Source organism: Desmodus rotundus, chromosome 10 (genome assembly GCF_022682495.2).
Source record: "Desmodus rotundus isolate HL8 chromosome 10, HLdesRot8A.1, whole genome shotgun sequence".
NCBI classification, from domain to species: domain Eukaryota; kingdom Metazoa; phylum Chordata; class Mammalia; order Chiroptera; family Phyllostomidae; genus Desmodus; species Desmodus rotundus.
Genome location: NC_071396.1, coordinates 34,049,246 through 34,076,656, shown reverse-complemented (window position 1 = coordinate 34,076,656; position 27,411 = coordinate 34,049,246). Strand labels below are relative to the sequence as shown.

Genomic DNA, 27,411 nt, shown 5'->3' with positions numbered 1-27,411 from the left:
TCCCTTGTATGGGCATCTTGAGTGCGACTTTGTCACCAGCAAGTTGAAAGGGGACAGCCAGGCCAGAAGAGGTGGAGGAAGTGGAGCCGGGCAAGTCGTTGGAGGGACAGATTCCCAGTCGGAGCCTGAGCTTCATCTTTCAACACCTCACTTCTCAATTCCAGATGCTCCCCTTGGGGAGTCTCTGCTCTTTACTCTTGGCTCGGGCAGTCAATGCGTGATGAGAGCCTGAGGGGTCCTCTCGCCACGGGGAGGGCCAGTGATACATGGAGGTAGAGGAAGTGGGCGCGTGATGTCAGGGGCTCACGGTGTCAGTCAGTGTCTGAGCTCAAGGGGCGCGCTCCAAGAGCAGCACCTGGGGGCAGGGACACATGTGAACTTTTTGAGCCTCTTTCTCTGAAATTGTGTCAGGAAACGTGAGCTGGAAATCACCCCAGAACAGACAGTCCTCTGCTGATCTCTCTGTTCACTGCTTCCAGCAGCAGCACAGGGTGCCTCATTTAGTTTCTCGCTGCGGCGGGAACATGCTGTCTCCATCCTCGACCACCACCTCTAGCCTGAGGGCGCGCCCGCATCCTGGAGTGGAGACCTGCTGCTGGCGGAGTCCCCTCAGACGCAGACCACAGAGGCGCTTTGTTTAGGAGTCTGCGTGCCGCAGCCCGAGGGTCCGGGCATGGGCCTCAGGGGCCTGGTGCAGCGTGGTCCTGAGGCGGGGCAGTCTTGGAGCCAGGACATAAATAAGGCTGCTCGTCAGAGCTTTCTGGATCCTTTCCCATTCTCACTCATCTTTCCCTTCTTTTTACTACTCCCCCAGCTCCCCTCTTCCTCCCTCTGAGGAGTGCTCTCCGCTCAAGTCTGTAGCAGCGCTTTGGCAAGAGTTCTAATTCACTAGTCCATCCATCCATCTGTCCATCCGTCTGTCCATCCAGTATTCAGTGAGGACCTGCTGTGTGTTGGGCCCTGGGCTGGGAAGTCACTAGGCCCAGTGTGCAGACTCAATAACGCGTGCCATTGGCCTTTGGCTTGAGCAGCTGCCAGCGCCCTCCCAAGTCCCTTTGCTAAGATACCGGATTCTGAAAATAATGGGGGAGCCCCAGTCCAGCAAGAGGAGCCCTGGGAAGGGGCGTGGGCTGGCCAGCAGAAAGCTCACTTAGATGGTCCCAAGTCTGCATCACCGCAGAACAGTGACAGGGGCCAATAGCGCTGCTGTCCATCCAGCTTAGAATCCTTTTTCACGTGACTGAGACCCCTGTTTGGTTCGTGACTGGGGATAAATCTTAAAGTCTAGACCTGCAAGCTCTGCAGAGTTCTGTAGGTTTTCTGGTTTTGAAATGTCTTCTCGTACAAAATCCTTGACGTGGACCCAGGACGTCCTCTCGTTGTCACAGCCCGTGAGTCGTGCAGGGCCTGCTCTGCAAGTGCAGTTCCTGGGGCTGTGTGGCCACACTCTGCTGTCTGTCCAGGCGGGGACGTGGCTGGGGCGGCTGCAGATCAGCACAAGGGGCCTGTGGCTGTGCAGGGGCACATGTACCTGGTGACACTCTTACGCAGCACTGGAGGGGAATTGAGCTCCTCTTGCACCACGCAGTCACGAGGTGAGACGCAGCCGGGGAGATTCCTGCCCCGGCAGCGGCTCCTGCCCCCTCAAAGACTCTGAGCTGGCCCTCTGTCTCCCTCCTGCCACTTCAAACACCCACAGTTGGAGCTCTGAGATTGTTATTCTTTCCCACTTAAAGACATTCCATTCCATGTGTAATTAAATGCCTGGTATTGAATTAATGTTTTCTTCTGAGCATTTTTGGCAGCCCGAGACCCTAGGGTCTGGCTAGTGTAAAGAAAACACACACTTCTCAGAGGCCCTCCCTTCCTCTCCCTCTTCCCTCTTCCTCTCCTCTGCCAAGAACCTCCCTCCTCTTCCGTGCACACAGTCGTCCCCGGGACTCACCTGGCAACGTGAGGGCCCCCGAGGCTGCCCAGACCCCCTGTTCCTCTGCGCACCATCCTCTTCTCCAGAAGGTGTCCTCTCTACTCTCGCTGAGCTCAGGTGGTGGTGACCAAGGGTGGCAGGAATTCCCATTGGAAATTACTTTCTCTCTGGCCTTGTACGATGGATGTGTTTCGTTTCCACTGAGTACTGCTGCCAGTTCAGAAAGCAGCGCCTCTCTCCAGGCTGGGAATGCAGGGCCAGGGCGCTGCTGTGAAGGATGGCAAGGTGATGCCATCTGCTCTTGCTAGACTTCAGAGTCCAGTGGGCCATCTTGAACATCTGGGTGACCTTGGGCAAATTACTTTATCACCTTGAACTTCAGCTTCCTCATCTGTAGCACTTGGGATAGTAACACATTGTGTTGAAGCCACTTGAGATGAATAAGGTGATTCATGGTGAGAGCTTAGCATAGCACCTGGCTCAGGGGAAGTGCTTACTCAATGGCGGATATTTTGATTATAAATAAGGGTCCCAGGGGATCATGATAAGGTGAACAGACCAGCCCAGTGTGAGACAGAGTTGGCATCTGAGAGGTCTCAGCAGTGATGTGAGGCTGGGACCCCTTAGGGACAGGGTGTTACAGTGGGTCAGGAAGGAGGGGAAGGCAGGGTGGTTAGGAGAGCCCACCAGGGTCAGTGAGAGAGCAACTGGCCAGCCCTTAGGGGTGCTGGAGGGCCTGTGTCTCAGTCCCTTAGGTGATAGCCTTCAGGGAAGACGATTTCAGTGCCCCCCACAGGCATGTCCTCTCAGGACAAACGTCAGTTCCTCAGCCAGAGCTCCAAGGCTGCCGGCGAGCTGCTGTGAAGACACTTGGGTCGGGCTGAGGGAGTGCGCTGGCGTTTGGGGACTGCCTTTGCTGCCTGACACACAGCAGAGTCCGATCTGCTGCTATCTATGATCACCGACCCTGGGAAACCTGGGTTTCTCTGCTGATCAATGGCAGTCTGTAGGAGCCGATTGTCTCTGTCTTTGATGTCTTTACTGAATTGTCTGTCCACCATCCTCCTGCAGCCTGTTTTGGGCTCCCAGGGAGGAGGAGGTTGGACGTCATGGTGGCAGTCCCAGCCAGGCTGCGTGTGACCCCCTGAGTTGGTGTCGGCTGCCCTCCGTGCAACCTCAGGCTGTTATGTTTCCAGGGAACGTCACCATCCTTTTGCAAACTTTTTTCCAAGCCACTGTTTTGTTTGCAGGTATATTTATTTCTTAGTAGAAGTGAAAGCGTTGCAGAAAGGAAGGAAACCTACTTTTGTTAAATGTCCACTATGTTTCAGACATTTCCAATGATCTCTATGACCTAAAAATTTTAAATCCATCCTCTTAACCACTCTGCAAGCAGATGCTCCTGTTTCCGTCCTGCAGCTCCGGAACCGGAGTCTGACTGTGGGTAGGTACAGGGCCAGGACACAAACACTGACCTGTCTCTGTCCCCAAGTCCTCACTCCTTCAGGAACACTGTTCTGTGTGGGTGTCACGCCTCCTCTTCATCCCTGGTTAGCAGGACTGAGGAATGCATGCCTGTCACGCCTCCTTCCCCAAGAACAGAGAAGTGAGGCTGCCAGTGGTCCCCTGTGTCTCTGGCCATGTCGGTGTGTCCAGTGGGTCAGCCTGTTCAGGTCACAGATGATGCAGCAGGAAACCACCTCTGCCTCTCAGGGGAACAGAGGCAGGGCCAGAGGATGACCGCAGCCTGCCCACTGACCTCTCAGGGCTCTGAGGTCTTTCGTCAGAGGTGGCTGGTGGCATCTGGGTTAGTGATGCTGCCCCAGGTCATACTTGTTCCAGGCCCGGAAGACCTCCCAGAAGTGAATCCCTCACATACGGAGTCATCAGTGTGGCCCTCGGTCGAAGGACAGCTTGTGGGGTGGCTCCTTCTGTATTTGTCTGATGATCCACTTGTCTGATGGCGACAAGAAGCTCTCCCGTGGCTTCTCCTGGGGGAACTCAGTTAGTGGCTCTCCTGAAAGCCAGGGAAAGTTAGGGAAAGCCTGGCCAGAATGTGCCAGAAACCTTTTCCATCTCCCAAAATTGACTCCCCAATGTCTACTGGCCCCCTTCTCTCTCCAGCAGCCCCTTGTTGTTGGAGATTGGGAGGTCTTCCCATGCCTGGGGCTGTGGAGCCCCCTCTCCTCCTTCCCTGCCAGTGTCCCAGTGGCGTCTGAGCTTGGTGACCCAGACTCTGCTGGGCCAGCCAGCCAGACAGTAAAAGGAGACCGATGCCCGCCTCTCCAGGGAAATCCATCACTTTCTGGCGTGGGGGTCAGAGGGCTTCACCAGAGACGGCTCTGAGCAGCACTGTGAGCTGCAAATACGCACAGAAAGAGGCCCAAACAGACGCACGATGTCAGAAATAGAAATGGCTCACACCAGTCATTCCTCAGGGCCTCTCCTCCCACACTCTTCCCCCACCCACACCCTCCTCCCCAGGGCCTGTAGCCAGGTGGGGGGGGCACCCTTCCCCTTGGGAAGATGCTGTCCTAGGGCCCCAGGGCGAGCAGGTGAGAGAGGTTGGGCAAGAGGGGAGGGGGGATGTGCAGGGCGGAGTTGCATGGACCACACCATCTCGGTGACCACAAAGCAGGGGAGACACAGGACAGGCAGCCGTGTGTAATGAAGAGAACACAGGCTCAGAGCCATGAAAAGGAGAGAGAGTCCTTCCTTACCTGTGTTTTAGCTCTGGAAACTTGGGCAAGTTACCCCTGCCTCCATTTTTTCATCTGTAAAAGAGGTGCCAGAATGCGTGTCTGCCATGAGAATTGAATGTTGAGCAAATAGCAGGTTTGGGTCCAAAGTCATCCCCTTTACCAACCTCCTTCCTGCTCAGGTTCAGGGAAGCAGCTGCCCCCTTCGGGGTCTAGTATCTGGAATCCTGTTGGTACGTGCAGTTGTCCACATGGAAGTGGTTCGCCTCGTGTGTCTGGCCCGTATCCCGAACACCACAAGAGGGTGGGAAGAAGGGAACCACTTTTTAATTCCCTTGCTCTAAAAGCTGGGGCAAGACCCTGCAGCAGGTGGCAGCCACCTGGAAGCCCTGTGGCCTTCTCCCCCGTGGCCTGCTCCCCCATGACGTGCTCTGCTGTGAGCCTGCAGGCCTGCCCCAAATGCTTCATCTCTCAGCTTCTCACCGGCAGGTCACCTGGGACACGGTGGGGGTGCCAAGACCTCTGGTAGAAAATAAAAATTTTGCACAGTCTATTCTGAAAGGAATCCCCAAGCCAACCAAATCGGTAACCAACGCCTTGTAGCCACACCCCTCTGTCCTGGTCACATGTGTCCTGACACTCAGGGGACCCATGTACCATGGCCTTCTGTCTTCAGCTGCCATCTTTGGCAAGGTCATTGGAGCCAGGCCTCTGCCCTGGCTCTGTGGTGTCCTTGCCCACGTTAACACAGCAGACGGAGTGGGCTCCTAGTTAGCGGAAAGGTCAGTGAGTGAGCTCTGGCTCACTCCTTTCCTCCCCAGCGCCCTTGTCACACAGCTCCTTCCTGGCGCTCTTTCCCAGTGCAGGGGAGGTGGAGGTCACCTCTGTGCCTTCTCCCGCAGACCGGCTTTAATTAGGTTGCTAAACTAGCCTTGCCTTGGTTGCCGCCTCTGGGCACAGACCCTGGTTCCAGGGCGGCCTCTTTCTGGACTTAGCTTTCTCAGTCTCGCTGTTCTTCCTCTCAGAGGAGAAGGGCTTGTCAGGGAGAGGCTGCCCCCGGGTAATCTGAGCTACTTCTTGGTCATCTTTGTCCCAGTCTGGACTTTGCGTCGGGGTTGTTGCAGCCATTGCAGCAGGAGCCAGCGTGTGTCCTCGTGTGTGTGCATACACGTGCACACGTGTGTGGCCGTCTTTAGTTTCTCCCAGGCACTGGGCCCCACTCTTCCTGTGGGTTATCTCAGTCTCCACGAGAGTCCAGCAAGTAAGGGACTGGGCTTAACCATGTTTCACAGGCTCTGGGGTGGAATAACTAACTCAAGCCCCCCAAAACTAGCAGAGAGGTGGAGTCAGAATTCAGACCTGATTCCTGACTACCCCAGAGACCTCCCTATTCCAAGTTCAGTCTGTGGACCAAGAGCACACTGATATCAACTAGGGGTCTGTGAGAAACGCAGACCCTCAGGCCCTGAGCCCGAATCTGCCCGGAGCCCGGGCAGCCCCGTGCACGCTGGCTGTCCAGACCGCCGAGCCCTGTTCCCTGCAACCAGAGCTGATCACCCTGGAATCTCATGCATTCGCCAGTGTTGACCGTTTTCCAGCTGTGGCCTGGAGAGGTTAGGCACCTGACTGGCAGAGCTGAGATTCAATCCCTTTCAAACCACAATGGGAAGCCAGTTCTCCGGTTTTTATGCCCAAGTCGGGGTGCCGGGGTTTACCTCTCCTGTCGTGGACTCAGAAGCAGAACGCCCTGCTCTAGACCCCCGGGCTCTCCTGCCCCTGGGGCCTCTAATGGGGGCAAGACTGACTTGGCTGCTCTCCTTTCTGTCCCCTCCCGCAGATGTGCAGCACATTAAGAGAAGGGACATCGTGTTGAAGCGAGAGCTTGGCGAGGGAGCCTTTGGAAAGGTCTTCCTGGCCGAGTGCTACAACCTCAGCCCGACCAAGGACAAGATGCTGGTGGCCGTGAAGGTAAATTGCTGAGGCACGTGGGCCCCAGGGAGGCAGAGGAGTGGCCGGGGCTGTGGGGCAGGAAAGAAGAGGCTCCTTCCTTCTCCTGTAAACTGGCTTCATCGGATGCAATCAGGCCTTTGCTCCAAGGTCAATGAAGTGTCCTTGGGACTAAAACCAACTTCCTTTGGCCTCAGAGGTCCAGAGCTGTCACACAACACTTAGGGTGCTATGCCCAAGGTGCAGCTGGAGGCACAGTCTTGCCTGTGGAAGGCCCTGGTTTCGTTCTGGAGCCCCTGGGCTGACTCCTGCCCTGGCTTGCCCTCCTCCCTCCTCAGTGACCTTGCCAGAAGTGGTGTCTGTGCCTGAAAGGTCACCTGACCATCTCTGAGGAGGAGAGTCTGGTGAAGGGCGGGCAGCTCAAGGACAGCCTGGGGGTCACTGCTCCCCAGGAATGGCGGAGGTGGGGAGGGATGTCCAGTGCTGAGCACAGGGAGACGAGTGAGTGAAGGTGGAAAAAGCTCCTGGGTACTCCCCATGGGATCCAGGTCCAGACCCCAAAGGGCACTGTGTCCGAGGGCACCTGCCTGCTGGCAGCAGCTAGACGGGCCCATTGACCTCAGGGCTCCTTTGCTGCCGAGGCAGCTGGGCACGTTTGCAGCTGGAGCCGAATTGCTTGGAGTGTACCGAAGGGACTTTGCCCACACACACTTCCTCCAGCAGTGACCAGCTGCGCCTGCAAATCAGTGTTGGACAAATCTTTGAACGTGATTCGTACAAATGAGAGTCAGGTAACCTCAGTGAGGCACCCACCAGTCTTGGGAGCCCTGCTCCGGAGTGTGGGCTGGCCTCCGTGGGTGCAGAGAGCACGATGTTGCGGGCTGGGGACAGGGATATTCTCCTTGTGGGGACTCTCACCCAGAGCTCAGGTGGGCCAGCCCTGAGCACTGAGCGCTCTCACCACACCACCCGTGTGGTGCCGGGGGCCTGCTTCTGTGCCGCGTGGGTCTCTGTTCATGGCACTGTGTCTGTAGGCCAGCTGTCCGCTGAGGCACGACCTCAATGCTGGAGGGCAGCGCTGGTGGGCCACAGGCACAGCGTGGGAACCAGAGACCCAGCCCCGCCACCGATTTAGCTGTGTGGCCTTCTGTGAGACTTTCAGCCTCTTTGGGCCTCAGTTTCCTTGTCTGTGTAATAGGAAATAGAGTATCTTCTCCTCAAAATCCGGGTGATTAAATGACATATGTCAAATGCTTAGTTCACTGCTTGGGACATAGTAAAGGCTTAATAAAGAGTCCCGCCTCTGCATCCCGTTTGGGGTGTCCTCCTCTACCGGCTCCTTCCTCTCAAGTCGCTTGCGTGTCGGTGCAGGGTGACTGTGGGCCATCAGGAAACACACTGAAGTACACCCCCAAATTAGGTTTTCCCCAAATGGTGCTTTTAAATCTCTTGCGGGCAAGAGTTTTGGCTCCACGTGTTTTTGTATTTCTTGTTTTCGGTGTCGGCATTACTCAGCGTGCCTAGACATGGCACACGGCTGCCAAGCTCACATTGACCGCCTGGGATTGAGGCTGCCGAACTTTTTCTCTGAAAAGCCAGAGAGTAAATCCCTACTCGGCTCTGCCCCGCAGTGGGAAAGCAGCCCACGGAAACCGATGGCCATGGCTGTTTTCCAGTAATTTTTTTTTTTTTTTAACAAAAATAGGCATTGTCTGCCAGCCTCTGCTCTAGACCTAAACAAGGAACTGGAGTATTGCCCCAGGAAAGGGTAACGAAGGTTATTGCTGGACATCCTGAGAGTGACGCTGCTCTGCAGCGCGACGGAGGCCTGGGCGGCAGGGTGAGCGAGGTGTCCTTACAAGGCTAGCCCCAGGGTGTGGGAAAGTGTCTCCTTCTGTCCCTAGACCGAGGATCTGCATGGCCCGAATCCTGATTTGCAGATGACACCGACCCCCCGGGCGTTCCAGCGTCTGTCTGGGGACTGGTGAACGAAATGCACGTTTTTGCTCTTGGAGCAGGAAATGAGATGATGGTCTGAAACCCTGGGAAATGTTTCCCGCTGAGTGGTCCAGAGTTGAGGGCCAGTGCCCGGATTGGGTAATGCAGAAAATGTGTTTCTGTTTTCATCCTTTTAAAAGGGTTGCCTTCTCCCTGGGTCCTGGGAACCTTGAGGAGATGGGCGCTCTGGGATTTCGCGCCCTTGGCTGCCCAGCAACCCACCCAGCCAGCAGCCCTGGAAGAGCAGATGGGAAGCACAGCTCCCGCCTCTGCATCCCGTTTGGGGTGTCCTCCTCTACTGGCTCCTTCCTCTCGAGTTGGCTTGCGTGTCAGTGCAGGGTGGCTGTGGGCTATCAGGAAACACACCAAAGTACACCCCCAAATTAGGTTTTCCCCAAATGGTGCTTTTAAATCTCTTGAGGGCAAGAGTTTTTCGCTCCGCAGTTGCTATGGTGGAAACACGGAGCTGAAGTTGCAGCCTCTGTTCTGAAGATGCTTGTGTTCTGCTGGGGAGACGAGAGAAGACCTGTGAAAGAACTGGAAGGCAGGTCCAGGCAGAGCGTGATCAGGTGTGTGCCCTGTGAGAGTGACGCCAGGTCACATGACTCACAGGATTTGTCATAGGTGATGCCACTTGTACACAGTCATTTGACAAGTAATGTGCTTGCTTAACAGAGCCTCCTCTGATAGCCACATAGATGGTAAGAATATGAGAAAGGTTTCCAACCTAATTAACTATCAGAAAAATGGCAACTAAATGATATGAGACACCACTGGACACCAAGCAGAACGGCTAAATGACAGTCCCAAGGACACGGAGCAACTACAGCTCATACTCTGCTGGTGGGAAATTAAAGTAGTAGAACTGTTTTTGAAAGATAGATTCCAGAACGTTGGTACTCGAGAACCCAGGGCTTCCACTTCTCTGCCTACACCCAAAAGGTGTCTGTCTGTCTGTCTGTCTGTCTCTCCAGCATCCAGCCAGCCATCATCTGTCTATCAAGAGATTTGTCTAAGAATCTTCATAAAGCATCAGTAATGTGAACCAAAATTGGGAAACAGCCCCAGTGTCTATTATAAGTGTAATGTGTTCATACAGTGGGAAGGAGCGCGGAGAACGGTGAACTACAGCCGTATGCAGCAACATGGGGAATCGCAAAAACACTGCGTTGAGTGAAGAAAGACAGATATGGAAATATATGTAGTGCTATATATATGATTCCATTACTTAAAAAAAGTTGAAACTGAACTCTAGTGTGTAGGGATTTACTCTGAGGTGGTACAAACTAGTTTTAAAAAGCAAGGACGTGAATTCTGTCAGCCAGGACAGTGGTTACCTTTAGGGTGAGGGTGGGCGCGTGCAGTAAGGGCATTTCAGGGGCTTGACAATATTTTATATTTATGTGCATGAGGGTACACTGGTGTTAGCATTGTGCTAAATTGGGGTGCTATAGAAGATTCTTCTAAGGACTTAACCATATTCTTAAAAATGTGCTTAACTTATTCATTCCTTAAGTATTTCTTGAGCTCCTACTATGTGCTAGGCACTGTACGAGGTACTGGGGATAGAGAAGCAAAGGAGACACGTAGGTCTGAGTAGCTCATGTCTCAGAGCCAAAGGATCATTAGAACCCAGAAGGGACATTTAAAGGGGAAGAGGTGATGGTGATGGAGGTGACGAGGACAACGATGACAACTGAATCTAACAGAGGACACTTGACTGGGTGCTCAGAACGTCCCAGGACCTGCGACAAGTGATGGGTGCAGGTTCGTGCTCCGTGCACACAGTGAGCCTAAGAGCGAGGCACTGTCCCCGTCCCCGCAGCACAGGGGAGGACGCTGAGCCACAGGTTGGGGGTTCGCCCGAGGCACCCCAGAGGACCAGTGGTGGAGCCCGATTCACCCCCAGGCAGCCGCCTCCTCAGAGACGAGGGAGGGGGACCCTCATCACTGTCACTGTGGTTCCTCCCCCTTCCTGGCCAGGCTCTGCTACCTGAGGGCCGCGGCTTTCTTCCGGCCCACGGGCTCTTCCTGTGCTTCTTATCCAGCACAGAGTTTGTCTCGTCTGTGCGACTTCTCGTTTTCACCTCACTGACTGTAGTTTATTTCCAAGGTACCTAATTGGGTCTTAATTTTATCATTATCTTCATTTTATTTCTCCTTGTTTTTGCTGAATACCTTTTTGTTTTTTAAATAATTATTTTTTCAGTCTCTGAGCATTTATTTATTTTTAACATCTTTATCAGCCTATTCTTAAAAAAATAACTTTGGCTGCAGGAAATTTCATGATCTGGTTATTGATCATTTTAATTATTCAGATTTTGCATTGTATTTCTCCCAGTACATCTGAACCTCGGCTTTTAGGTCCCTTTTGGCTCGGAGAGCTGTTCCGTCTCTGGTTTGGACGTCCATGGTTTCAGGTTGCAGTTACCTTCAGTCTGAGCGGGGACCTAAACACTTGTGCGATAGTCTGAGTGTGGGATGTCATGTTTTCACTGTTTTCTCACTTTAGAAAACAGGTCTTCTCCCATTCTCAGTACTTTTTAACCACTGGCCTTTCTCAGCTCTTCCCAAAGTATTCATTCTAGGTTCCATAATGACAGCCTGCTCTTTGCAGTCACAGTTCATTGGTTTTCGTGACATCTCATTACAGTCAGTGATGACGGTGACAGATGGAGCTGTCATTGGTGAGTGCAGGAAGGCTGCGCTGACTCTCGGTGAGCTCCTCCTGGGGCCCAGGGCTGTCCCTGGGTGTTCAGCATCGGGTGGGCGCCCGTCCGTGTGTTCCTCGGAGGCAGTCGGCAGTTAACCTGGCTAGCCAAGTGGATATGCCTCGGCTGAGAGTTTTTCCGGCTGAAGTATCTCCCCCCAGTTTAAAGGAAAAAGAAAAGAGAAACGAAGGCAGCAGACTCTCGAGGCCGGAGGAGATGAAGATGCTAAGTGACTCCGAGAGAGGGGGAGCTGCTGAGAAACTTGAGTGTCCTCACCATCTGGACAGCTTCACCCCCTCCGGCCGAGCAGCCCCGTGAGACTTAGGGCTCGGGGTGAACGGGGAGCTGCTGGGAAGACCACCAGAAAGGGCAGAGTCCTCAGACTTTGGGGGTAGGAGAAGTAGACAGAGGGGGCAGATTGCAGCTCCCCCATTTGTTCTGTGGATCCTGATGGAAGGGTGTCAGAGACCCCTTGGCATGACCTGTCTCCCTGGATCTTCTGTGCCCCCAACTGGTGATTCATTTTGTAGCTTCCCTCAGAAAAGGACCCCATGGAGAGCGGCGAGGGCGTGTCAGGGCTGCTGGTCTTCCTCATTCTTCTCCCTGGTCACCTCTGTCCCAGTTGTGTCAGTCGCTGGGGGCAGGGCTGCTGGCAGCCCATCTGCCACACACAGCCCTGTGCCAGTTACATCAGCGCTTCAGGTCTGACCCGGGAGTGCAGACCTGAGACGGGGTGTGGGAGACTGCAGGCCTGCCTGCCAGGTGCCTCACGGTGGGGGGTGCTGGCCTCGGGGACACTGGTGGGCACTGCCGGAGAGCTGGGAACGGAGATGTCCAGTGGCTGCCTTTGGCATCCAGGACCATGTGAGAGAATGATTTACAGAGATGGAGAGAGGCCACTTGGCTGGCCCCAAATGTGATCTACTTTTCCTTCTCATAAATCCAGCTTTCACATAAATCTTCATGTTCTCCCATCCCACCCATGCTGGGTTCCTTCCCCGCGCCCCGTCCCCCTAGTTCTTCAAGAAAATAAATAAATCAGTGGCAGTCTTCTGATACCCAGGCCCCAGCACATGGAGTTCAGGGCTGCAGTGGGGAGCCAGGTCACCAAGAGGCACCCTCTGCCTCTTGGCAGATGTCCTTGCTCTGGTTGTTGGTGGATGCACAGCGGCCTGTCCCTTCGGGGTGGGGCAGCGTCCCTGAGAGGGCAACTGGGCCCATGGGAGACCATGGAGGTCCAGTGCTGGTCGTCTTCGGCCTTCGGCCCTGCAGCCTGGTATCCTTGCTGGGCCTAGGCCCTGTCCTGGCACCCGCGTTGTTCACCTTTCCGGACTCTCCTCTGTCCCGTCTTCTCACTTCCATGTTCCCCGTCCCCTGGGGACCTGCCTGGGATCTACTGCACCCGATACATTAATTCAGGCAGGTGCGCTGGACAGACCGGAGCCACTTCTTTTCCGCTCTGGACCTCTGTTCTCGCCTGTAAAACAGGAAAGTCACACTAGATAACTTCCAATGTTTTTGTCAGGAGCAGAGCCATTTAATCAAACATGTTTTTTGGTGAAACTTCCAAAGTTTGAAGAGAATGGAAGGTGGCGCTGGTTGAATTTGGAGTGGGACTTTGTATCTGGTGGAGAGACCGTGGGCACTGCCCTTGACCAGCAGAGCAGAGCAGGAGGTGTCACTTGAGAGGTAACACGGAGGTTGATACCTAGACAAGGCTGGGCCTCCGTGGGCATGTTTCGAGCTGGGAGTCCATGGTCCGTCCGCACGCTGATGACCCATGGGGCTGCTGGCTCCCTAGGTGTAGTTTTGCACGTTCACACCCCTGCTGTGCTCTAGCCCGGGCATCCCTGAGCGTCGCAGCCACTGGGGGTTGCGGTGGCAGGGGAGAGGTCCCTGGCCAGAAGGCCTTTCCACACCAGCATGTTCTACAGGGAGGCCAGTCTGCCCAAAGCACCAGAGAAGGAGAGGTGCGTGGCAGAGAGCACGCAAACCGATACCCAGCTTCTAGGTTCTCACTAACCTGAAAACGGCACACCAGCTTTGCACTCACTCCCTCACTGCCTCCTGCCCTGTCTGTTGAGGTTACTACTCTGGTCCGTTGAAGCAAGCTGATGTTAAGAGGGTGGGAAGGCTGGAGAAAGGTGTGAGCTCACCTGCCCAGGCTGCTCCTCCTGCAGAAAGGGTTCCCCCTCTCGCTCCCCGCACCCCAGCCCTCACAGTTCATTCTCTGTGTTGGCCATCATTGCTGCATCCCCATAGGCGCCTTATGCTGGGGTCAGTGGGATATGCTCACACGCCTCTGCTTTGGTCTCCTCATCCCCTTCTGGTGCTGGAAAATCCACATTTACACCTGGCTCCTCCTCCATTTATCTTCCTGGGCCCTGGGGCGAGGCCTGGTCTGCTGCTTATTCCTCACACAGGGTCTTCCACTCCCACAGGGGTTGAGTCCTGACATTTCAGAGGCCACCAGACGCCCACTGGCCATCTCACCCCGGGCCTTTGCGTCCTTTACCTGGTCCTGAGGATCCTAATTAGTTGCCCATTAGTTGCCTTTAGAAGCCAAAACATTGATGTTTCTCTGCAAATATCCACTCCTTCATCTAAAGTCAAGGGGTGGAACAGGCACGGAGACTTGATTCCAGTCTGCCTGATTCCTTGTAGACTCTGGGCACAGAATTTGAAAAGTTAGGCAGTGGGGGCGGGTTTTCCCACTGATCATTTTAGCTGTGGGAACCATGAGCCCAGGAAGCCTTAGGGGAAGGGGCCTTTGTCAGGCCTCCCATCTCACAGCCCCTCCCTCTGCCATTCACACCAACCCCCGAGGAAGCCCAGGGCTCTGAGATGAACAGACTCTGAAGTTACTGCCTGGTGTCTGGGTCATGGGGGTCAGAAGGTTGCTTTCTGCTAGTGCAGAGATGAAGCTGCTGAAGAAGGAGTCAGGCCTGGCTGTTGTGACTTAGTCTCATGGTCTCTAAACCCCGATTAAAATCTCATTTGTTGGGAACCACGTCTCTTCCCATGAGGGGAATCTGTCCTGTGGTGGCTAAAAATCATTGTCCTGCCGCCTTGTTTCCAGGCCTTGAAGGACCCCACCCTGGCTGCCCGGAAGGATTTCCAGAGGGAGGCTGAGCTGCTCACCAACCTGCAGCACGAGCACATTGTCAAGTTCTATGGTGTGTGTGGGGATGGGGACCCCCTCATCATGGTCTTTGAGTACATGAAGCATGGAGACCTGAACAAGTTCCTCAGGTAAGCAGCGGCTGCTGCCCCACCCCTGTACCCTGATGTGGCCCCACCAAACCCACAGGGTCTTCTCTGGAGCCAGGAGTTATACTTGCCTCTTTGCACACGTAAGTCCAGGGTTAGACTTGAGAAGCAACCTTTCATTTTTTCTGCATCATCTGCTGAGCAGCTGGATTCAGGCCTTCATCCCTGATTTCCAGGGAGGCAAAGTTGAGGATGCTGTGACGAGTAACCTGTGCTCTTCCTCTTGATTCAAGGTGGATCTAGAAGAGGAGCAGGGTCTGGGACGGGCTCAAGAGAGGCCTGCCAGCCTGTGACCTCCATGTCCAAGCGCCCAGGGTCATCCTTCTCCCTGGTGAAGCAAACAGCATTCCCACTCCGTGCCTCATGTGCTCAGTGCTGCGGAGTCAGGCTAGTCCTTACTCCTCCCCCGCCCTCGGGAAGCTTCTTCCCAGAGATGCTTTGATGAGGAGGAAGCTTACAAACTCATCAGGAGACAGAAATAGTTGGAAAAGGGGCAGATTTCCCTTTGATAAATGTAGAACTGTGCTGTCTGGTGCAGTAGCCACATGGCTATTTGAATTTAAATTACATCACTTAAATAAAATTTAAAAATTCACCCCCTTGGTCTCACTAGCCACATTTTGAATACTGAGTGGCCACAAGTGGCTACCGCATCAGGAAGTGCAGTATAAAACGTTTCCATCAGTAGAAGCTCTATTGGATGGTGCTTTTCTGGAAAGACTGATTGGTTGTAAGAAGGGTTTTTCAAATCTTGCAGCCAGATTGTCTGGATATTGAGAGGCGCTTGATGGAACTGGTAAGGGACTGGAGCCCCACCCAGGCGTTCCCTGAGAAGACAGCGTCTCAGGGAGAGCAGAGTTAGAGTTAGCACCTCCCTGCTCCCCACATCCATCACCTCCAAGCATGCCTGATGGAGGGGCAGCCGTGTGTGAGGACCTGTGGAATTCAGGGTACCTGGAAGCAAGGTGAACACTCAGGCCCTGGACACTTAGCCGCCTTTTGAATCCTATTGAATCCCATGGCGGAGAATGAGATTTCCAGAGTTCAAATGTAGGCTGTGGAAGATTCTAGCACATTCACCAAGAACTGATGAGCATCTGCTTGAAGTGGGGCATTCAATAGATTCTGTGATTTTGAGAAGGGACTGGAGAGGGTGGGGAGCCGGTCATGAACTCATCGTGTGAGGCGGGTTTCCAAAACATGGCCCTAGAGAAACTGAAAGTACCCGTGCAATAGTCTGAACGTCCTGGACTTGATTTCACAGTGAAATCTAGTCCTTTCCTGGAGCACTCAGCCCTTACCAACGCAACAGACCTGAGTTCACATCCTGAGTTTGTCCCGTCTTAGTGATACAACCTGGAGCGAGTTATTAAACCTCACCCTGGACAACAGGACCAGTGAGAACCGCTTCACAGGTTCACTGCTGTGCCTGTTTACTGACTCTGCTCTGTCATTCCTAGACGAGTGTCCAGGTAGCCAGGTCTCAGTGAGTGGGAGCTGCCACTCCAGTGACTGCAATTACGCTTTCATCAGAGCTGTGGCCTGCGGTGGTCCCCTTAGACTATCACACAAGAAATGACAACAGTCAACACAGCCATCGCTGTCTGATGTGAACGAATCAAAGTTATACCTACTTTTTGTCAGATTGGCAAGAAATGCATTTTCTAGTATGCCACAGAATTTTAGTAATTAGTTTGTGCGCCATGAGGTGAACGAGACAGGAAATCCCTGCACTGGAGCCCATCAGCCGTCATCTCCCTTGCGGGCTGGGCGCAGTGTTTCCCCCGTACCCACACTCACACGATGCATCTGGGGGTGGGCAGAAATAGGCCTGGGGTGGGCTGAGCAGGGAGACCGCACTCACTTCTGTGGCACGTCCCAGAGACCCAGGAACCAAGGCCTTTCCCCTCAGTCTCCTGAATTCTCTCTGCCCCCTCTCTTTGCCCCTCCCTCCCACAGGGCCCATGGGCCAGATGCGATGATCCTCGTGGACGGGCAGCCACGCCAGGCGAAAGGCGAGCTGGGGCTCTCCCAGATGCTCCACATTGCCAGTCAGATTGCCTCGGGCATGGTCTACCTGGCTTCCCAGCACTTCGTGCACCGGGACCTGGCCACCAGGAACTGCCTGGTTGGAGCCAACCTGCTGGTGAAGATTGGAGACTTCGGCATGTCCAGGGACGTCTACAGCACGGACTACTACAGGGTGAGGTGGCTTTTCTGGCTGCAGGACTCCATGGCAGAGCTAGCACCTTGCTCACGTGTCTTGTCATTGTCCATTAACCCTGTCGCTCCACAACACACACACACACACACACCCCGCTGTGCCCATTCAGACATTCCACGACTGTCCTTTGCCCACTCCTACACCTCGGCATCCGGTTCACTGTTCTCTCTGTAGTTCACGCCTCCCTCCCTCTTGGGTGCATCACTCAGCGGTACCCTTCCCTCGCAGTGGCATATGCGTTGTGTTGTCACTTGCATCTTTAACAGATACTCCTTCTTCACGAAATAAAATACATAACCACCCCTAAATGCACATACAGACAGACCCAACGTGGTGCTACATTTTGTCACCTTCCAAGTCAGTCCCAGGTCCAGCCTCACCCACCACACATTGGGTTCTCTGGAATTTTCCACGGACCATCTAGGCTTGTTTTCAAGGGTAACTTTGGTGAGAAGCTAGAGCCCAAAGTCAAGTAGCAGAAATGATTCATGTGTTGCTGAGCATAGTTATCCAAGTGGTTTAGGGGAGGCGAGGGAAGAAAGCATGTGGTCGTTGCCAGTGCTGGAGAGGTGCAGGCTAGGAAGGCCTCCTGATTGTGAGAGGAGCCATGTTGCATCTTACGTCACGTCAGTATCAGTTCACGTGAATGGGTGTCTTATTGTGCTCCCAGAATTTCTCTCCCTTAGTCCTTGGGACTTACTTTCCTGTGGGTCATTGCATGGTTCTGGCAGTGTTGCTGTGGCTGGGGAAAGAGTGAGTGGGCATGAGCGTGATTTAGCTCAAAAAAGGTGTGGGGGAGTATGGGCACAACATGAGACACAGGGGTGGGGTAACTTCTGCAAACTGATTGGAAGGCCGGTGCCTCAAAATACGGAAAGCTTACTTCGGGGACAATGAATGGACTTTGGGTATGTGGTATAAGGACAGGGTGGAACACCGTTTTGGAGGCATGGCAGCTGTGTGTCTCACCTTCTTTGTAGGGAATGAATGACTATATTGTGAGGCAAAGAGCCCACAGTTGTCCTTCTGGCCTGAGCATGGTGCAGCAGGAGGCTGGGAGTTTGGGGCTGGCAGCTGCAGAATAGTCCTGTCCGAACGTGCCTCCCGATGGCTCTGTGTAAACAGGACATTAGAGCTGGTCACTCAAGACACTTCACTTTAGCCATGGCCTAAAAAGAATGGAATGGCTGAGAAATGCCCCTTGTGGCTAGAAAGTCATTTGTTCGTGGCACAAAGGATGGCGGGCGATGTAGCGTCATGAGAGGGTGTGGAGCAGAATAGACCAAATAGAGGGGGAGGTCGTGTGTCTGCCGCACCTGCCCTGTCCAGCGCCGCCGGGTATGGGAAAACGAGCACGAAGCAGTGGTTGCCACAGACCGAGGGCCAGGGCTGGCGTGCCAGGAAGCGATACCACAGAGCCTTTCTTTAGCATCTAGACCACTTTTTTTCAGTCACTTTAAAGAGAGGCATTGGTATGGTTCCCAAGGGCCCATGGGCCATAGATTTCTTAAGTGTGGCTGGAGCTGGTACCATTTAATTGCCTTTGCACTCTGTGTAATGGGGTTTGCTGGCCTGTCTGGCTGAGCACAGGTTGGTATTGGTGCTGAAATAGCAGGGAACGGGTCGCTGTTTTCCTATGTGAGGAACATGTTTGATTATGCCAGTCTGGTCCCTGCTGGCTTCACCAGGGTGTTGGGAAACAATGTCCAACCAGAGTGTGCGCAGACTCAGCTTTCAGATGTGCCTCAGTGAGTGCAGTTAATACTTCTTGATTCTGATTTCAAAGAGGAAAGGCAAGTCACATCTTCAAATGACACTGCTGTGCCCTTGCTTTTAGCAGCTGTGCACTGTTGCTCGTTACTGCGGGGATGGCTAGAAGGGGTGAGCTTGTCTTACTGCCCGGGCCCTGGGGCTGCCTGGGAGTTGAGGGAGGGGGGAGAGGGGAGCTGCCCACAGTTCCTTTCCCAGGCCTTCCAAGCCAGGTGTCAGCGAGGCCCACTGGCTTGGAGGTGGGTGTGTCTTTGGTCCCAAGGAAGCACGAGTTGAAAGCGGGTAGCTGTTGCAGTGCGAACACAGTGTGAACACAGTGCGCCCCGGAAAGCCCACGTCCCAGCGGTGGCGGGCAGACACCACACCGGCTGCACCCGCAGAGAGCCTCCACGGGCCGCTGCTCACCAGGCCTTGTAGGCCCCGCCCTCGCCTGCGGTGCCACAGGAGGCAGCAGTGGTTCATCAGCGGTCAAGTCGGTAATGAGCTAGACGGCTGACTACCTGGATGGCAAGGCTTCAGGGCAACGAGGGAGTTCGGTATTTGCCCTGATTTTACCTGGTGACACCCCCACACCATCATTAGTAGCCATGGGACCTCCGTGCACTTTCCTGAACCCCTACTTCATTTTACCATTTTAAAAATGAGGATACACAGCCTCTCGGCAGTTATTTTGATGTTGAGCAGGTTAATTTCTGTTAAGAGCCTGGAACACACTACTTCCTGGATGAATTACGGTTTATCTCCCTCAGTCCCTGTCATGACCAAGGCAGGAGAACCCCAGGGGTAATCTCCTCTCCAGAGGCAGTTCTTGAGTCAGAGAGGACTCTCCTGACCACTGGGAAATAAACAGGGACCACACAGTGGGGTCTTTAGGTAACCACCTCTGGAAAATTCCCTCCCCAAGGTTTCAGCCTAGACAGAAATATGGCTGTCAGTACTTGCCTGTTCTTCTGGTCAGTGTTTATATGGTCTTGCTCGTGAATCTTAGAGCTAAGTCTGGTGATTTAGGGAAGATTTTTGTGCTCCCTTCGCCAGCTGCAGCTCCAGGGGAAAGCAGTGATTGATTGGGCAGCTGGAACACCAAAGGATTCTCTGCCAGCCGACTCCGCACAGGCCTGCCCCCTCTGCCTCTGCAGGGTGCTGAGCCCTGACATCTGCTGGGCCCAGAAGCTGGCTGGTCTCTGGTGCCTGGTGTAGTTCAGTGCGGATAATACAGGCGTGTGTGTTCGTGCCTGCACTCCCCTGCCTGTCCGGATTCCAGGGTGTGTGTGGGGTGGGGGCAGGGGAGAGGTGGAGATAAACTCCTCCTTATGCTCTTCCTTTTTCACTTTTAATTTCTTAAGACAAGCTGACACCATCTGGCTCCTGCTGAGTAGTGTGCTCACGACTTGCCAGGTGAACTGCCTGACCCCTGCTACTCGTTTAACGGGAGAGAACAAACATCTCTGCACCAGAGCGGCATGGTTCTCTCCTCCTCGGACTGACTGCAGGGACAGGCTCCTCCTCCCCCGGCGCGCAGTAGCCGGCTTCGGCAGGGGCAGGGGTGCCGTCACGCCTTTCCGAGAACACCAGGCTGCACTCCGAGACCGGAGCGCGGATCCGGAGTTAAAGAGAGCACTGAGAGTCCTGAGGAGGAGAGGCTGGGACTCCAGAAGAGACTTGTCTTCAGAGCTTTTGATTTGCAGGGGGGCCATGTGCTGAGCTCCAGGAGGAATGGGTTGAGGGCTCAGTGCTCCGACCCTGCTTGTCCAGAGGGCTGGGGTGGTGCCTTGTAGGTCACCCTCCTGTCCTCCGCACTGGGCCTTGGCCCTCAGCCCAGTCAGCACCCAGTAAATATGTGAATGTGTGACTGAGTGAGGTTGGAATGGGAGTCTGGAGGGAGGCAGCAAGTGGGCCAGACCCAGAGTGACCTGCACAGGCAAACAGAGGCCCACCACGTGAGTGTCCTCTCGGGAGGCGATGTGGTTAACCCATCATCTCAGCAGCATGTGGGGCGATGTGTAGAGGAGGCAGGTGACTGGCAATCTGAGTCGGGGAGGACTCTCAGGGAGGAGAGCCAAGTGTCCAGGAGAGGAGGGGAAAGTATGCCGAAATCCAGGCAGACGTGCGGATGGGGGTGTAAGGCAGGTCTGGCGGCTTACAGCGAGGCCCTGGTTCTGAGCTGGACGTCTAGGTCACAGTTCCTGGGGACTCCTGGAAAAGGGGACAGCAGTAACCTTTAGGGTGTGGGAACAATTTAGAATGAGCTGGTCTGGCTGGTAGAAGGTTCGATTTTGTGGATGTTATGGTTTCTCCCTGGCAGCGATGGGAAGTGCAGGCTCTTGAACCCCCCTTGCCTGGGCTTGAATCTCAGCTCCTGTGATTCCTGGCTATGTGGCACGTTGTGTAACCTGTGTCCCCGACTGTAAAATGGGGTAAAAGCCTCTAGCATGTGCACTTGCTATAAGGATTGAGTGGTAATCAACATGAAGTTCCTAGAATGGCACATGCTCAAGAAATACTTATTCCTGTTACTGTCACTGGGGCTAAAATGCAGTCGTCCTCTCTGGTTTCAAAACGGGAGCAAAGCTTATGTAAGTGTGTTAGCAGACGTGGGCCAACCACCATGACAAGTGCATGCAAAAATACAGAGTGGCTTGCCACAAACAGAAACCGGCTATTCGGTCGTGTGGCAGTGGGAGCAGGGGAACCTCTGCCACGTGGTCGTCAGGCTGGTGGAGCCCCGGCCTCACCCTAGGTGTCCAGCCCCACCACAGCCGGCTGGATGGGGGGACAGGCATGTGGTTGCTGGGCCTGCCCCGGAGGTGAAGCCTGTCACTTCCCCTCATGTCAAGGACCGGGTTGCACACCTGGTCTTGTGGGCTGCAAGGCAGGCTGAGAAGCGGATTGTAGCATGTCCCTGTGGCATTGGAGTGAGCAGCCGGCCACAGGGGGCGTGAAGAAAACCCTTTCTCCCCCCTCTCTGTCCCAACTGCATGCCGCCCCATGGCTGCTGACATGTCAGGGCAGATGGGACACTCACTTTCTCTGAGGGAGCTTAGATGAGGAGGCCCACGGAAGGCCTCGAGTCTCCTTAGATTCCCAGTCCCTAAGCCATGCGTTCGTTCTCATCTTCAGTTTGGGGAGAGGGAGCCTGGTGCCGCCCGGAGACACGGCCGCAAAGTAGACACCCGGGTAGGGTGTGGGCCGTGGTGCCGCACCACCTGCATCCTGCGTGGATTTTGCAAAACCTCCCAAATGCTAAAACCTATTAAGCTGTACACAACTGCAGAGGGAACACACACAGAGGGAGGTGTGGAGGACAGATTAATGCTAATTATAGTATTACACTCTTATTTCCTTGATTAATGCCAGAGGATTTGCACACTGATTATGTACAAAGTACCAGACATTTTGAAACGCAGGTCTGTTGAGGGAAGGGACTGCTGTGTGGGACACCCGGGTCCCCTGGCCTGCCCCGGGTCCAGGCTGCCAGCGAGAGGCTCCCTTCCATCTGGGAAGTCTGGAGTTTGGATTCTGGTCCTGTGGTCTCTCTCAGGTTTTACCTTCTCTGGGGCTCAGTGCCGTGTGTGTGATAAGTGGGCAGAAGACTCGGTTTCTTTAGCAGGGAGACAGGGGCAAAGGTACGGAAGAAAGCTGCGGCCGCCTCCAGCGTTCTGCACGCTCACTCGCCCCAGGCCACAGCTGTTCAGTGTGCCACCCCCGTCCCCTCTGGATACAACAAGGGAGCAGCCTCCAGTTCTGAAACAGGCCCGTCCCACAGTACCTGCGTCTGGTTTAGTGCTACAGTTTGCTTTCTGCTCTTCCTTCTTCTTTTCCTCTGAGGTATTTGGGGTAATTAGCCAAATTCAGCCTGGCGGCCAGCAGAATTACTGGGTAGACTTTCTCCATACTTTTTCAGTCATGGGATTTACCCGGACTCTTCCATCTGTCTCAGTTCTTCCAGGCCGCCTACCTCCCTAGACCCTACTGCGCTGTGATTCCAGCACAGTGTGGTGGGGGGACGTGGACCTGCAGCTCCTGCACTCATTCCACAAAGTGCAGCAGGGACTGTGGGGAGCGCCCTGGGGCTCTGAGCCATGGGACACCCCAGCAGCCATGTGGGAAGATGACTTGGAGAGGGCGTCGCTGCCAGGAGGTCGGTGTGCAAACACTTGGACTCTCAGAAGGAAGTGGATGAGTCATTTGGGGCACCTCCCCCCACCCCCTGGCCCCGTAGGCTTAGGAGTGCCAGTCCTGGGCAGTACCGCCCATCTTTGCGCATGGGCCCTCGACAACCCGTGACTGACGGTGTGACTAGAATACAGGACTAGAAGCAGGAAGCCTGTGTTCAGTCCCTGTGGCCCTGGACCTGCGTTTACCTACATAAAGCCTCTCCTGGCTTTCCTCTTCGTTGTCTCAAGGCTTCGCATCTCTCACAGAGGCTGTGGAAGCTTGGTTGGAGTTGGGGGAGTACCCTGCAGTTTCACCTTTAAATACCTTGATGGCTTTGCTGCTCCTTCTCCTGGATGGGCTTAGAGGACCAGGTTCTGGTTCAGTCAGTCACTTTTTTCGGTGGTACTGACTTTAGATCGGTGTTCCCAACATTCAGCTCCGAAGGTTGCATTAGATGCATAGTTTTCCAAAGTGTTTTTTTTTAAAGCAGTGAAACCTTTTCTCCAAATGGAGTCTTATAAAATAGATAGAGGTGGGTGGATGGATAGATGGACAGGTGGACGGATGACAGACAGACAGGCAGACAGACACAAAGCTGCTCTAGTTGAAGTGGAAGAACAGGAGTCGTGGTGCTTTGTCATCTCTTGCCTGCCCTCAGCCCTGGGCTTCCTGCAGCACTTTTGTGGAGAGGCTTTCAAGTGCCAGGACCCTGTGAGCAGGCTCTCCAGGGCAGGTCTGGGGCAGCTGTGCTAGACACACGTGGCAGTGACCGCGATGACCGCAAGAATGGTCGCCACGGGGAATCAGTGAACAGCTCGCTCTGCGCTTGGACCCTGTCTGACGCTCCGGCCTCCCTGCGGCTGACTGGGTGATCACGGAAGGCCGCACACTGGAACCGCTCATTCCGCACGCGCTGGCTGGGAGCGCTTTGCCCGGGGAGGGGGAAGAGGGTCCTCGGAGACCTCCAGAGCAGTAAGCAGTCCGAGATTATTGGCCTGTCTCTCGCAGATAAGCCTTGGGTGAGGATGGGTAATGTGTGTAAGACCTCAGGCGTCCTGCACGGCAAAGTCAGCGGTAGGGCATTCACACCCCTGTGGGACGCACGATGCAGTTGCTGCAGGTGCTCAGCCGCCCCTGCTGCTCTGTCTCCCTGTGCGCCGAGTCACTGAGCCGTTGGCAAGGCCCACGTGCCGGGGACAGGACTGCACTCTCTGCCCTTCCTGTGTGCGAGGGTGAGTGGAAGAACCCCGTCTGTATTCCCAACAAAATTAAATTTTCATGGGGAATGGAAATTTGTGTCTCCACAAAGAGAGGTGCAATCTTACAAAAGGGTATAAATTTCAGCCTAATTGGAAGGCAGCCACCTTAGGTCTTGAGGGGGCTGCCTTCAGTCCCTGTGGCCCTGGACCTGCGTTCCCATCAGAGGGGTGAGAATGAGCAAAGACATGCTCATGGCTTGGAGGCCGGCACGCTGAGAGATGGGTGTAGAGAGCACCTGCCTGAAAGGAAATGTTTGAGGAAGCAGGGGGCCGCTCACGGCAGCCCTCGAAAGGCCGTCGTTCTGACGTGGGTAGTCATGGAAGGCTTGTCACCTGGTTTAGTGAAAATGAGGCTGTGTTTTGAGGACAAGTCATCAGGCAGACTGCTGGGAACCAAGACTGTGGAGGTGAAGGCAGGTCGTGACCATGGTCCCCAGAAGAGGTGACGAGGCCCCATGCTGCCTTGTGGCGGTGGAGTGTGGAGGAGAGGCTGTCAGAGTCAGTGGGGCCTGGAAGGGTGAACTTGGAAGGCCAGGGCCTGTTGCTCCAAGCCTCTTCAGTGTAGGGTTGTAAACTTGAAAAGGAATTATGGTGAAATGGAGGGTTGGGATGGGTTTTTTACAAATGTATCTTTTACACCACCTAGTCCGTTCTGCATCCCGTCCCGAGAGTGTTAGAAACAGATGAACAAATGTCAGATCATTCAATTAAAAAAAAAGCAGGAAAGGAAAAGAAAACCAGGAGGCTGGAAAGAGTCCTAAATGTCATCTGTTTCACCCCTGTGGCCCCAGGCAGAATACCATCAAAATCCTCCCAGACAGATGGCCTGCTTGCTCTGTTCTGTGCACCGCCTCCACCTCCTAGGACTCTGCAGGTTCCCCTGTTCCTTCCAGCTGTGCCAAAGGGAAGCTGTTACCAGCGAGAGGTTTGTCTTTTGCTCTCTAAGTCGTAACACGCTTCAGAAGTGGGGAGTTCTCAGTTCTGTCCAGCCCGAGTGCCTCCAGCTGCAGGGCGAGTCTGTGTCCTGGAGAGAAACGGATGGGTACCGTAGGACAGACATTCCAGCACTCGGGACAGTGCTGAGAGAGCCAAGTGAGGCCACAGTGGCCTTGTGCCATTCACAGGTCATGGGTTGTGTTTTATGCATGGGCGCCGTCTTCTGCGCGGGGAAACAGCGGAATATAAACATCTCCCTCCCTGCCCTGTCAAAAAATAGTACTCCTTTTCTGAATGCAGTCTCCTAGGTGTGATTTCATCTCCCTGAAGTTTCGAAACCTGGTTGTCTGTTTTGGCAATGACGATGGTACAGCCATGGCGTGGACACTCGTACACGGGGCCTTATCTCCATGGGGACAGATCCTGGTAAACAGACAGGGATATGCCCTAGGGGAACATCCCAAGAACTTGAGGCAGGTCTGCACTGAGCTCGTCCTCAGAAAGGAGAGGAGAGGGAGTGGCGGGAGGCTGGCTGCAGCGCAGTGTCTGGGCCCACTCCTCGCCCCCAACAGTGGAGGGCTGGAGGGCACAAGCCTCCCCACCCAATGGGCCTGTGCAGCCGCAGGCCCTGTTTGGGTTCCTCAGTATAGAAGGCCTTTATTTTTTCCCCAGGCAGACTGAGTCTATAACTTATAAAGATACATAAATTTCCATACAAATATCTTCTTTGCCAGCTGTAATTAAGATATTTGCATGTAAAGAGAACAGCGTGTTCCCTGACTTCCTCCTGGTAGGGAGTTGTATTTCTTTCCTAATCCGGGAAGCCCAAGCCCTTGATCTGTCTGTGTCTAAACAGGAGGAGGGGGAGGAGGCAGAGCGTTGGGTCAATAGCGCATCTGAAATTCAGAATTCTAAACACAGTTTTATTCGTGGTTATTTTTTTTTCTGGCTTAGCTAATCCCACTGGACAAAGCTAGAGGTGGGGAGGCAGAGAGCCCTAGACAGAGTGGGTGGAACACCCACTAATTTTAGAGACAGGTGGATATTCTTTGAATCCTGAGTCTGTGTATGAGCTGTGTGACCTTAGGAAATTTTCTGAAATTCTCTAAGCATTAGATCCTCATCTTTAAAAAAAAAAAAAGAAAATGAGTTCTTTTTTTGTGCAGATTAAATCAGATAATGTATGCAAATTGCCTGGTACCTATTAGGCACTCAATAGGTGGTAATTACTATTCTATGTAAGTGAATAAGGTAGAAATTATATGTAAGAAATTTTAAATAATTTTCAGTTACAGGCCAAGGTTTTTCCCCTGATGGTCTTTGGTGCTGGATACTAAAATTGCAGGGAGAAGAGCCTGCTGAAGAAACCTTGGGGGGAAAACAAAGCCACTCACATCCAGGTCGGTCTGTCCAACGCCCAGGAGGAAAGGGAGCGAGCTTGCAGCTGATGGAAGGAAGGCCCTCCCCATTGTGAAACTGAGGGGTCCAACCAGGAGCTAGCTTTCGGTGACCAGAGACTGTGACTTCTCCCGTAGACAAATGTGTCCAGAGTTAGAGCCTGTTCCCCAGGTCACCCCTTGCGACTCCAGAGGAGGATTTCCCGTGCTGTGCGCCGTGGGAGTAGAGACACGCTGGTTGGTTTAAGTCTGTTCTCCCTCCTTCCTCGCTCCCCTCGCAAGTAGGTGCTGGTCACCGCTTGGTGCTGTGCGCCTCCCGAGACAGCGCCTGTGCGAGAGCTTCCTGAACCTGCGGCTTGGGTGCTCTTGGTTTTATCACCACCACCACTGCCACCAGTGCAGGCGGCCGAGATCAAGTACATTCTGGGAAAAGTGAGTCAAGTTCAGCAAGGTCCCAAAGTTGGATTGGCGGGGGTGGTCTGTGTGCCATCTCTCCCACCAGCCAGTTACTGGGACGACCTTAGCTACCTCTCCCCCACTGAGCTGGGCCCTTCAGCTTCTCGTTGTGTGGCCCAGTTTGTTCTTGAAGTTGATCGTTTCCTCACCCAGTGGGTCAGTCCCCGACTTCTCGGTCGTTGTATGTATTTGTTCATTCACTCATGGCCCGGAGTCCTTTGGGTGTGTGCGTGCCCTGCGGCTCTCTACAGCACACGTTCCCTGGAAGGCAAAGGGATCCATGCTGTTTTTATCACAGTGCATTTTCACATAAAAAGTGCTTAATAAAACTACTTAATTAGAAAATACATGCTCTTATGTCGGATGTTACAACAAGCATGGATAGTGTCCCCACTGGCACAGGCATTTTTAAAGGACCCTCCTAGGTTCCCTCAGACACCCGGGGTTGGTGAGTGTGGGGACTGTGGGTCCGTGTGTGTGGAAGAGGCAGTGGGGAAGCCCCTGACTCTGACTCCCCGTCGGAGGCTCAAACGTCGCGTGTATCAGTGACGAGGCCTGAGAGAGTATTCCATCCTTAAACAGCCATGAGGCTGTGTGGGCACCAGAAGGGTTGTTTATTAACGCGCAGGGGGGCCAGATGACTCAAAGCTGTGTGGTTGAGG

At 54.1% G+C, this 27,411-nt stretch overlaps 1 protein-coding gene across 2 annotated transcripts in view; it reads left to right on the top strand.

Annotated features, from left to right (window-relative positions):
* The window catches only part of NTRK3 (neurotrophic receptor tyrosine kinase 3), a 267,508-nt gene that overhangs the window by 208,088 nt on the left and 32,009 nt on the right, over positions 1–27,411 (top strand). For both annotated transcript variants that reach the window (XM_053913250.1, XM_053913253.1), the window contains exons 14-16: positions 6,464–6,594; positions 14,362–14,534; positions 16,512–16,755. In XM_053913250.1, coding sequence (XP_053769225.1) covers positions 6,464–6,594; positions 14,362–14,534; positions 16,512–16,755 — 548 coding nt within the window. The remainder of the gene's footprint in view (positions 1–6,463; positions 6,595–14,361; positions 14,535–16,511; positions 16,756–27,411) is intronic.